This window comes from Oculina patagonica, chromosome 8 (genome assembly GCF_052425735.1).
Source record: "Oculina patagonica isolate OP01 chromosome 8, crgOcupat, whole genome shotgun sequence".
NCBI classification, from domain to species: domain Eukaryota; kingdom Metazoa; phylum Cnidaria; class Anthozoa; order Scleractinia; family Oculinidae; genus Oculina; species Oculina patagonica.
This window is the reverse complement of record NC_135765.1, coordinates 10,499,586-10,512,733: the sequence shown is the minus strand read 5'-3', so window position 1 is coordinate 10,512,733 and position 13,148 is coordinate 10,499,586. Positions and strand designations below refer to the sequence as shown.

General features: G+C 38.8%; 2 protein-coding genes across 2 annotated transcripts in view; both read right to left on the bottom strand.

Moving 5' to 3' along the window:
- The window catches only part of LOC144662606 (proto-oncogene tyrosine-protein kinase receptor Ret-like), a 109,024-nt gene that overhangs the window by 16,383 nt on the left and 79,493 nt on the right, over positions 1–13,148 (bottom strand). The window lies entirely within an intron of this gene.
- The window catches only part of LOC144662521 (uncharacterized), a 183,105-nt gene that overhangs the window by 134,679 nt on the left and 35,278 nt on the right, over positions 1–13,148 (bottom strand). Inside the window, exons 5-6 of the mRNA XM_078523343.1 lie at positions 961–1,215; positions 131–397 (exon numbers count right to left, since the gene is read on the bottom strand). Coding sequence (XP_078379469.1) covers positions 131–397; positions 961–1,215 — 522 coding nt within the window. The remainder of the gene's footprint in view (positions 1–130; positions 398–960; positions 1,216–13,148) is intronic.

The following is a 13,148-nucleotide window of genomic DNA, read 5'->3' as shown; positions in this document are numbered from 1 at the left end:
CAATTGGTTCCATGCTTCCCTATATTGTAACGAGGCTAGTGGATTTGTTAGTCCTTTTTTAAGTTAGTGAGTAAGTAAAGTCCGTTCTGCCATCATTAAGAGAAAGCAGATATAAAAAAAGGCCGCTTACTTATCTGTGCTATTTCCACTATCTTGTAGTCAGCAGGAGTGAGTCCATTGTCAGCATCACACTTGTAACCACCAAAATCTTGATCCACATTCATCTTCACATTCACTGTGTTCTGTGTAGCAGTGACACTGTTTAGTTGGCTTCCATCAGGTTTGTACCAGGTGAGTGTTGGTGTAGGAACACCACCTGACACACACTTCAATGTCACTGTCTGACCAATCCATGTCTTATTAGTTGATGTTGTGGCTTCCTTTATCGTAGGCGGGTCTAGAAAATAATTAGTGATATTGCATCATGCACGGTAACATTTGATTAATTTTTCCTTTATCATTGGCCGACAGCCACCACAATCACAGTTTCAAAAGACACAGATAGCAGAGAGCCCATCAAACCTTAGAACAAATATATACATGTCGCAAGCACGAAGTGCGGGAAAACGTGTGCAAGCGAGTCACGTTTGGTTTTTTCGCTTTAGTTCTGATTGGCGCGAGATTTTTGAACCAATCATAAAGCGTTCTAATGCAAAACCAAAGCAAACGCAAATTACTTTCGACACTCAAGTGAAAAGCGCTCTTACTAATAAGCTGATATCTCTTTGTTTACTCATCTTGCATTGAGCTTGCTACACACTCTATCTACATTCGTGTGTTGTAAGAAGTCGCATATTTATTCCAAAACGTCAGCGTTCTTCTACACTAAACAGTTGTCTTGCTGAATAGTCATGAATAACAGAAACATGCTTTCAAAAAAAAATGTGCACTAAATTTGTGTTGTAGGGTTGGTTGCGTAGTTAGACTTGGATAATTCACAAAAAGAGAAATTTTACTTACAAGGAATCACAAGTGTCACGTGTTTTACATCTTGTCCTGCTGAGTTGTTGGCTCTACAAATATACATTCCAGCATCTGCCCTCTTTATACTACTGATCGTCAAAAACGCTGCTTTTTTCCCAGAGCTTTCCACTTTTCTATTTCGGATCCATTTGACTTCTGGTTCTGGTGTCCCGGATGCTGTACAGCTGATATTGACCGACGATCCCTCATTGTAACATGCTTGTGTTGATGACAACTTGACCTGTGGTGCCTCTGTAAAAAGAATTTCGTTTGAAGTCAAAGCTATAAGGTCACGGTTTATTCAAGCCACATTATGTGTTAAAGCTCGGCTTAAGAAGCTGACACATGTAGCTGACGACATACTAATTTAAACATGGTGTTGTTAGATCGAAAGTCTGAGAATATCGAAAATCGTCCGAAAGTCGCAAGATTTTCGAATTTATTTGTACTTCACCTAAAGACCCTTTTTCATTGAACTGTTTTCAAATATGGTATTAAAAGGTTCCGTTTCCGAACTTGAATGTTCTTCTAAAGTGAAACGATTTCATTAACGGTCAAGCGATTCGACAAGTAATGCATATGTCATTACGCAACCGTACTCACGCTTAACTACCTTTGTCAAGAGAGAACACGCACGAGAAAATTAAAGGAGAATTCTAGCGTAACTACGGTCACGCAGTGACATTACTTATTGAATCGATTCCATGTTGGCAACTTCGTTCGAATTCGGAAAAAGAAAGAAATAATTGGCTGCCAATGTGTAAAGCTGATAATTAATTAATTAATTAATTAATGGTTGAATCATTCGTCAAGACGCTTGAGGTAGGCCTCTTGTAGAAAATTAAAGCCCTTTTAAAACGATACATATACGAAAAACAATTTAATATTATTCTAAAAATCCAAGAGGTGCCTAACAAACAATGTAAAGGATACGTTATAGCACCGTTTGGTCTGTCTGCACGAGCGTGTTGAACATGCCTCAAATTTGATCAATCATGGCCGCAGTCGAGAGCCAATTTTAAGCACACACTAAAAAAAATGTAGTCTTACAACGTAAAACTGTAAAAAACATCATAGTGTAAACCATTACATAAATTAATTAAATATCTTGAATGTGTACTAATTTTATGAAAACTATTTAGGGGATAAATAACGTCGAAATCTACTTCTACACTTTTTTTAATGAACATACGCTATTCTCTAAGTAAATACGTTACGAAGTTCTAAAAAAATAATAAATTCTCCGGTAATGTGAGATCAAACTGAAAAAGTCTAAGTCTTCAGCCCCTATATTTCCACATATAAAAAAAAATTACGATCGTTCGAATGAGTCCTTCATTGAGAAATAAAAACTCTTAAGGCAATGGCTACACTCCGGTGAGTGCAATTCAAGATTGAAAAATACAATAAAGTGAAGATACACGCCACGATATTGAAATTGTGAGATGGGAAATCAACAATAACCAACAATTAACTGCTATTAAGTCTTATCTCTTGCGGCTTTTATGTGAAAATGCAAGACCTTTCCAGTCCGCTTTGCTTTTGCTTTCGTACTTTTTAAAAGTTGAAACGTTCGGACACATCGCTTCTAAATGTAATAGTGAAGCGAAAAAAAAACCGAGTTTTCGAAAAGTCTGCGTAAAAATGTCAAGGTAACAGAACAACAGCTACACAAGTGAATTGTCACGAGGTCATCGTTCGGGTACGCGAATCGGAAACTAACTGACAGGGCGCAAATTTCCTCCAATCATGATGATCAATCGGTGCTTAGAGTGCTGAAAAAACTTGAGAACTTTCGTGATGCGCTAGTGCTAGCAGTGTGGCACTTTCGTCGGGAGCCATTGGAAAGGGTTCTGAAGTCAGTGAAGTGGGAGCTGTGATCTTTTTTCATCTAAATTTTCACTTCATGAATGCAATCAAACACCGTAGAACATTGGACAGCAGAGGAGATGAGCGAATGGATAACCAGTATGGGTTCGCCTACAATATCCACAGCTTTTCTGGGTGAGTAAATCTGAACTTGTGTTGTAGTTTTTGTGTTCAACGGTGGTTTCCGTGACGCGAATGCTTTTGAAATGTAAGTACCCGGCTTCGGCAGTCTACAAATCCATCGTTAACCGCAGAAGCAGTATTCTAACTGAACTGTTGTTAGAAGGTAAACACGCGCTTACTAGGAAGCAAAAGAACCTCACATTTCTTCTATTAAATAGTAGCTAGCGCAAAACTATACTGAAAAGAAATGACATAGCACAAATACAGAAACAAAACATTTTGGGTTCGTGAGAAATAGTGCTCGTGGCGAGGAGAACGATACCGCAAAAATCGTCACGAGACGCGTGAAAAATACTTAATTTTCATAATTTTATAATGTCAATTGTCGTAGAGTCGGAATGATGGAGGTGGGCTACGGAAGGAGGAGTTCATATAGCATCTAACAAACGTTGGCCACCAATAAACCGGAGAAAATAATATTCACGCGGCATCGGGAAGACGGCAACGTGTAAGTAACAACAATGTTGAAGGGAAGTGCAAACTAATTTAATTTTGGTAAAGAACAAAAAAAAAAAACGCAATAAGAAAAAATATAGAGCTTGAAAGAGGCTAACGAGTGCACTCGAGCTAGCTAGCGATCTTGCAATGAGCCGATCGACGGACATACTGAAATCGACATCGATCTGATCTCTTGAAGAGCGCGCAGGATAAGGAGTCACGGAACTAATTTTTATCTTATATAGAACCTCAAGAAACATATTAAGCACGTTACAAAATCTTTTTTTCCTTTCCTTACAGTAAATCATTTATAGAGGGTTGGACTAAAGCGAACATCGGTCGTCGCTTCTCCGCGAACAAATCCACGATCAACGACCGTGACTAAATTCAATAGAGTGGCTCTCAGAATTAGTGTACACCACGTGGGGAAAGCAATGGCGGACAATGGCGGGTGAAATGGAAGCTGCGCTGGGGAAGAGAGGGGAAACGACTACCGGAAATACGGCTATGTTCACAGGCTACTTACCGTTCCTACAACAGACTACACTCAATCACTAAACTTTTTATTACTTCTCGCTACCTTCCATCTCCTGAGCACATCCAACAAGATTAGTTTTATTTTCCCCTGCTTTTTTCCTGTTTCTATTCACTTGAGCAGTGGGCTTCTTCTCATTTGGGATAATAAGTTGATATTTTTTTTTGTTTTTCTCTCTTTTAGTGCTATTATATTTAAATTTTATTTTTTTTAAGTTCTCTGAGTGTGCAGCATGGTATGATGTAGTGGGAAGCCTGCATTTTTTGAAGTTTGCAGGAGTTTTGGTGGTTTGCCTTCCCCTCTCTACTTGGTGTGGGAACGTCTTTTTTTTCGCTTCTGTTCACTCCGGTGTTCCCGTGGCCGCAGGTGGTTGCCCCTGTACTGGGGGTCATGATGGTCTTCTGGTCTTCTGGGTTCTCTTCCCGGCGTGGGTAGCCCGCTTTTGACTCCCAGGCAGGTGGTGCCGCCTGTCTGGGCGTCATTGATCAAGAAGTATTGGCAGAGCTTTTTTTTGACACACTGACCTTTGTAGGTCCCTACAAGAGAGCTGTCATGGAAGAAGAAAAACTTATAATAGAGAAAAATTCTTGAATGGTCCTCTGGGAGCATGGGGAGGCTGAAGGAAGAACTCACTTATGACTTGTTCCGTTCTATCTCACTCTCTTTTGGTGCCAGGGAGATTGGAGTCTGAGGTAGCGGTAAATACCCAGATTGCTAGCTGAAGATTGGAAAAATTCTTTTTCGTCACCTTTAACTTAAAAATAACAGTAAGAAGTAAGAACTGCGAAAATGTAGGCATGCGGATTCCTTAACTTGTTTCTATTTTATGTCCTTGGTAGAAGAGAAGTCTTTAGTGGCTCTCCTGTGTCTCCCCTCTTCTTGGAGGAAACAAAGTATGGACTTTTTTGTAAAGGTAAACATAATTTATTCTTTGTGTGCATGTCATTGCATCTTCATCTTGAGTGAAATACAATTCTGTATATTATTAAGCACGATCGACACAGAGGAAAAGTTTTTGTTGCCCTCAGTACTACTGTGCAATTTTAACCGATTTAACTATTTTCTTAACCTAACACTACTACTCGCTCTCAACCGGATGCTTGTAATGCAAGATAAGTGTTTTTTTTTATATAAAATATGCTTAGTATTTAATTAAAAATCTTTTTTCCAACTTTTTCTGACGGCAGGTTGTGGCTACAAGAAGAGGCGCAGGAGAGGCCACCTGCTATTGTTGTGGAACAACTTATGGAGTGTGGTGAAATACTTATTGAGGGGAGAAGTCCTATTTGAAGTCTGTGGAGGCCCTCTCACTGCTATTAATGTTTGATTGCTGTATATTATACCCTTACTTTCTCTTAAACACTTAACTTTTATTCAAAAACATGTCCTTTAATTTTAACTCAAACAACCCTAGTTAAAGTGACAGTTTTCGTCTGAACTTAGCAAGAGGGCATTCGGCGGTTAACTGGAGTGTCAAGACAGAGTAGCCGATTGCTTTGTTTTTAACTTCTTTTTTTGGTTTGGTGCCACTTTCTCTTCCTCAAACTAACCAAATCATTTGACTGCTAGTTCACTGTTGTCGCCGGTTGTGAACATTTTTTGACACTCATTGGAGTCTCTCTTCGCGCCCTTTTTAGAAATGCAGTGGAGCGTCGTTAGTTACGTCAGTGATACATTTGTCTAGATACTTAAATCTGACTCGTATAATCGAGCATCACATTGTTCTTAAGAATTTATTAGATACGTACTGCATGATGTGGTATGCATATACTGAGTAGGCATGCATGTTTAGTAATTTTATCAAAGAATTTGCTACATTTTCTTTTCTGTGGAGGTATGATCATTATAAATATATAGTGCAAAAAAAATAGTCATCTGATCAAATAAGGGGGCTCTAATACACTTATTGGGGCAAAAGTACGCCAGTTAAGTGTAATTATATTAGTAATTGGTGTAGATTATAATTAGGTTGCGGGGCGCGAACACTAACATCATTTGGTGTAATGTTACCAAATCGTATATCTAGAACTCTAATTTTACATTTCTTTTTAGTGTAACACACCCTTGCGAGTGTTAATACCCTCCTGGACGAAGTGTAATTATACACAAAAAAAGGCTTGCGGGGCTGGCAGACCACTACACTTATTTGGTGTAAAACCCTACATTGATATGTAATCTAAAACATGAATTCTAATTTTAACTTTTTTGTAGTGTAAATACACACCCTTGCGAGTGTCAATACTCTCCTGAAGTATTATACACAAAAAAAAGGCTTGCGGGGCTGGCAAGGATTTTACACTTTTTTTGTGTGTAAATATACACTTTAATTTTTAGTGTGCAGAGCCCAAATTTGTGTTTTCACTAATCGAGCCACTATTTTTAATATAATGAATAGCCAGTTTCAGTAAACATATTTGCGGACATCCTTGTTGCTTTTCTTAGCTCATTTTTTTGTTCAACCAAAATGCTTTACCCGCCACGACCAGGCAGACTGCAAGTATTCTTTCTTTAACTTCAAATTCCGTGGGGAGCAGGGGTGGCGCAGTGATGAAAGCGCTCGCCTCCCACCAATAAACCACCAATGTGGCAATGTAGCTTGACAGAGATAGTTGTTTAGTTCGCATGTTTTAGTCTTGATCTTGCACAAAACACAATAGCTATTTGCTTTTTGCTTGCTCCTTAAAAGTTTGCTTGGTATCAAAACATCGAGCAGTGATAACGGTGACCAGTCTGACCAAAGTAAAGCTTGCCAATTATACTTATCAAAAATAACTCTAATGATTCTAAAACTATTTACCATTAATGTCAACCGTAACAAATTTTTTGCTTGGTATTTCACGCCGCCAAAATATTTTCAGTGACGTGAAGCATCAGGTGAGAAATCTGGCTGAAAATTCAAAAAAATATATGTCAGCGGCGTAAAACATCAAACGTAAGAACCGCCACTATTCAGAATTCACACGCATGCAGTCATTAATATTTAAATCTTTATTTCTGAGAAAAACAAAACTTTGGGTAACGTCTTTCTTAGCAACGGCTCGATTGACACAGACTTGCACCGTTTCCAGGCACCGCTACGCCGTCAAATAAAAGTGCCGACATTTTTCCCCCTGAAAAAAAAAAAAACTGAACTCGTCAAGCTGCCCGGTGTTCCAAGTGTCAAAAAGTAGTCGCGCGCCTTTCGTTAAAAGCACTAATCGGTTGTTGTATATAGCTTTGTGTGAAGTCGAGTTCATGGAAGATTCAAACAGTAATTTGTCAGTGGGCATCGTTTTTGGAGCACTGTTCAATGTCCGCTGTGAAGTTCAATGCTTCGTGTTGTCGCAGTTTACCAACAACTCAGAATAAGGTTCTTTTTCCTTCATTTTCTCAGGTAAACTGGATGTCAACGTTCTATCGTTATAGGGGCACTTTCCATTCGACCAAAAATTCTGAATTGAGATTCCTGGTATTTCGTGTGGCGAATGGAACAGTAATTTCCGGTTGGCTGCATTGACAAAGCAAAACAAATGGCGTTTGCCTCTTTTACCTGCTTTATAATTGTTTGACGATTCTGAAGTTAAAACAGACGATATTTAAGCGAGGACGATGTTTTTTTTTAAGGGCAGCTTATTTGTGAAGGAATTTAAATCGAGTCGACGACCTCTTTGAGTACACGACACCAGCGTATTTTCCTGGCAAATTCAAGAGCCACGTTCGGAGGACGATAGAAACATGCCAGCTGTTTACTTGCCAGGCCATGCCGACAGGAAGGATACCACTTAGTAACGGCTCTGAACGAGCAATCATTCGTGCTCCAGTAAGGGGACAACCTCGCGAGGTTGTCATAAAATTCCGGAATTTTATTGCGGGGAATTTATGTACCATTCGCTTCCCAACACGGAGTTTCCCGAATATTTGGATGAATGGAAAGCGCCCAAGGTGTTTATCCATAAAAAGGAAACGTCAGTTTTGTCTCTGTGCACGGTAAATCTGTCTTTGACGTTGCGTAATCAAAGCGATATTAAAGGGCACTCACCTTCAACTGCTAAATACACAGAGACAAATACTCGGCGATCAAAAGGATCATTTGGTATATCATACAGCCATAAAATCTTTGATCACTCTTTCTGATTGACCTTAGAGTGAAGATGACCTGACCAGAAGATACTTCACCATTTCCGTTTACACGTCCGTTGTATGCTGAAGGGGCTGTTACTGAAACTGAGCCGCTTTTGTCTAAAGAAACCAATCTTCCATTATTTTCAAAGCCATCATCTCCATCCCTTTTCAGTCCCCAGAAAACTATCCAAGCGTCACCAGAGAAGCTCCAGGTAAAGTTAACAGATGATCCAACCAAACCTGTCACAGTCTTTCAGTCCGTCATACTTTGAAGTGAAATCAACCAGACTTTCTAAAAAAATACAATTTGCAACCAAAGTCAATTTTTACCTCCTAGTAACTGTCAAGGAATATGCCCAAGACATTGCTTTTCTTTTGTATTCTTTCCTAAGATAACGTCACTCTGGTAATCGAAGTCATCTAACTGAACTAGCACCAGACTGGGTTCTCCTGGCTTCACCTGAGGCGATGTACATCAAATTGTTTGTTTTATGAGGGTTACACAAAACAGTCTTTCGACTGACAAACCTCTGGCCCTCGGATTCCCGATCGAATTTGAATTTAGAAGGAGTAGTTTTTGTGGACTGTAGGAAAACCGGGGAGCGCGGAGAAAAAGCATTGCAGGAAGGACAAGAACCAACAACAAACTCAACCCACGTAAGACGCCGGGTCCCGCAAAAAGCGGCGGGAATCGAACCGAGTGCTCTCGCCACTGCGCTATCCCTGCTCCCCTATCACCAAGGCATACCAAATTAACTTACGAGACAATTTTGTTTAGAAATTGTAGAAAGTTATTTGTATTTAGATGCATTAGATGGTTTGCGACGCAGGCAATTGACTGCGGCGCGATATATGAATATCTACAGCTGGAAATGCGTCAAGCGAGAATCATACAAACTGTTATATGGCGTAACCGAACAGGAACTTTCAAACACTAACAAGACTTCGGAATCGATTAAAACTACAAAGCGTTGCTCGTTGAAATCATATTAACTCTTACTACTTCTGCTGGAACATGTTAAACGGTGTTTTGTAAAAAATAAAATGATAAAATAAATTTAGTGCTACTCGAGTGTCTGCTGTTACGCTTGGGATAGCTTCAGATTGTTCTCGAAGATGATTTCATTAACGGTGCTTCATCAAAAGTGATGTACGTAATGTGATCTCGATTCGGTCTATGGCAGTGGAAAAACTAATATTTCTGCCTTATTGATTTCTGAAAAACTTTGTTTTTGTGGTTTAAAAAATCTCCTAATAACGCGTAACAAGCGGATCGGATGCATTTGGTCAATTAATTAAAATATCTGAATGTTAAAATGTAAATATATGGGAAATGTCGTTCTCTGATGCGACACAATATAATTGTCGAACTTTCATAAGATTCATAATTTATAACAGTAAACGGCGGTAGATATTGGCGACAAAAGCACTAGAAGGTTGCCTTTAATAAAGGCATTTAACGTTAATCTAAGGCTAGTTTAACCTCTAAGTAGTTGATGCAAAAATGACACTGTGTAACAGTCATTGATGCATGCAGCTCAGAAGGAACCTAAATCGCAGACCGATAATTACTAATCAAACGCAAGACACAATTGCAATATTTTGGAGAACTTAAGACGCAGTCATGATTTGACTTTTAAATACCTAGAAAGTATCGTAGATTTAATTCACATAATTAAGCATACTCAAGTCATAACAAGAATTCTACAAAGTACATTTCATCGATTTAGGTATTCCTACTGTTTGCGATGCGTGAAGTGCATTGAAACAGTATCGCATCGACAGCGCGAGTGGGACACTCAAGCAGAAGGACACGCGTTTGCTTGGACTAAAAACCGCTTAGTTAAAGTATATAAGAGAAAAAAAAAGACTACTGAATTTTTTCTCATTACAGGTAGCACGATATGAAAGGGATCATACATGTTTGAATTGAGGCCCAAGATCACCTTAGACATTGGATTTATAAAATGATACATACCTGCACGCGGAAGTGACAGCAATACCAGAAAAACACAGCAGTATGAACAACTGCGTAGTGAGTTTATAAAGCTCATCTTATTGATATTTATGTTACAGACAAAGTTGCAAGGTCTTTGTAAGAAGTCTGATCAAACACGAGCTATCAAACATGGAATTCAGAACTGTCTGACTCTGCGACGGTCTGTCGTAAAGCCTGCATAGCCCCGGGGGGAGTGGTTGGGGGTTACTAAAAATATTTCGTATTGGGAGGCTCAGCACCTTGCCTTTTCATATACAATTTTTGACAGAAAAGGTAACCCTTTCATTTACCTCCGATATAAAAATACACCCCTTTTACATACGTACCCACAAAAGGCGTACAGCATCTCTCTTTCATTTTTTTTTTTTTAATTTTCCACTTGAAAAACCCTTTAAAATACCTAAATGAATCGACTGTTCAGTGGGGCTGTGCGAGAATTTTGAAAGGCCTTTTTCGATACCTAAATGATATTTTCCCTAACTTTTGTTTACTCTAACTGAAATTCCTACCCTTTTATATAACTACAGTCTGAAAGAGGTTCTATTTTCGGGTGGAGTCTCCCTGTACTGTACACTGTACTCCCCCTCACCCCTGCGCTCAGCGGTCATGCATCACTTAAAAATCCAAGCGTGACTATCATAGCTTTGTGTATTATAGTCTGTAGCGGAAGTTAGTAGGCCAGGTCACGCTGTATTATTCTTGCATATTATTATTTGCTTAGAACTTTAGATACATGACAACATATTTTAGAGGGTTTGCGAAAGTCGTAGCCAACAAAAATAATCCACATTGTATGCAATTTGACTGAAGCTTGACTACATTCACCGGATTTCCTACGGTGAAATTATTGATCATCCCTTTAGAAAACGCGCTCTTTTTTAAATGGACAGCGGCCGCGTTTCCAAAAAAGTTGCCTACTCTCTTATTCGTGCAACTGAGTCGATTATTCAGACAAAAAAACAGCAACAAAAACTTGAGAACTACCAGAGCATATTCAAGACGGGAGGAGAATCAGTCGAAGGGAATCGCGCGACCAAGCAAAAAGATTGGTTTTATAGGCTACCCATACAGTGAAGATTTTCTTTATGGACTGGAATCTTTGTAGGGACATTGCACGTTAATTGTTGTCCAACCCGCAGTTGTAGGCGACCCGTTTATTTTACTTAAGTGTTAAAGCAATTTTTGAAGGGATCAGCTCCGTTCAGCTTCAACACTCAATTCACAGCTTTTGTTTTTCTCTCTAGTCCATGTTTAATCCGTACTTCTCGTACTCGGTTACATGAGTGATAATAGGAACCTTCAGATCGGAGTAGGAGTACGAGATCGATACGAGTACGACTTTCGGAATTTCAAACCAGTTACGTTAAATTTTTGGCAACTCTCTGTTGCCTTTATCAGATTTAATCGGGTCACTTCATGTATAATGAGTTCTTATATGCCACCGGTCTCCAGGGATGTTTCCAAGGTTAAATAGACTTAAGGAAAATGTACATGCTCGTTTACAGAATAAAGGTACTGGATAGAAGGCGTTGTTGTCTATTGTTCGCATTTCTCTCTAAAATTTCTACATTATCGGGATGAATGTCATGGGCTGTTGTTTCCGCGTGTTGTCTAATTGCGCTTTCGTTATTTAATCTTGTGCCAGGCTTATGCTCTGCGCCGCGCGAATTCCAGGATCTTTAACTCTCTTCCACATAGGTGATTTCACATGCCTTGCACTTGACTTTGTACAATTGCCGCGATCTGATTTGCAGCGGGGCGGTCTTTCGGCTTCTTAAAAATGCCGTAAAGTGTTTTAACAGGTTTGAAAGTGGTTCTTATGTTTTCTTTGCCGAGTACACGTCGAACTCTCTCGGTAACACCCTTTTTGTAAGGGATTTAGGCGTAAACCCTCGGATTCTCTTGATTTTTTTGGTTTTCTGGCTGTGTGTTTACTCGAGCCGAATCAAGGCAACGTTCGATGAAACTTTCTGGGTATCCGTTGACTTAAATCCTCTATTTCTCCAACTCCCTCAAATAAGCCTATATTTGGTAACAACCTCACTATGGTCAATATAAAGTGTTTTCTATTAAAAAATGACTGATTATCAAATTTTTAAACGTTTATTTGCTACTTTGTCTTTGATCAGTCTTACTATGATCCATCAAAAGTTAAGGTGTGTTCTAACGTATGTCTCCCACCTTCACTTCTATGGTCTGATGAAAAGAACTCCTCCGGGGCTCGATAGAGGATAAAATGGTACTTTTTTTCTGTAGTATATAAATTAAGCCTAGTTTACAGGAGCAATTTTTATGTGATAATTTCTATTTGCTCGTGTAGATGAGAAAAATTTGCCAATTTTTTTGTGACAAATATATTTGCTGACAAGCTGGCGTGTCAGCTTTTATGTGGCAAATACAAATTGTCACATACGAAAAATGCTCGTGTAGACGACTCGTCACATAAAATGTGGCAAATATTGCGTCAGCATATGTGGTCCCCAGTCTCCCAAACTCACACTGGGAACCGTGCGTGCGTATCTCTGCTGTCCAAGGCCATTACTGGCGCACTATACTTTCGACCGCTGACAAATAATTGTTGTGTCATCAACACGTAAAATTGCACGTGTAAAACCGCCTTTATGTTCAATGTAGTTAGCTATTGTTTGATCATTTGGTCATTTAATTTTATTGATAAAAGTAAAGAAAAAAGTAATTAGTTTGAATTATTATCAGAAATCAATGGCATTTGCTCGAGTGGAAGCTAAGAAGACCGGTTTAAAGTTTCGAGTATAAAATTAATACCAATACCTTTTGAATGCACGACTTAAAAAAAAAAACATTCAAACCGTAATTATAAAATTATTAGAATTTTCCCAAATCCATTTTGCTTAAAATTTATAGCTTTCCGTTTTGAACATTTATTCCAAAATAGGTTAAAGTTTTGTAGTTGTATATAGTGTATTCAGACAAAATTGTTTTTCTTTAATAAAAAATGTTTTCCATCAACATTTTTAAAGTTGACCTTGTGTTAATCTCTCGGCGTTATAGAGCTCAAATGTTATGTTAAATTGATTACAC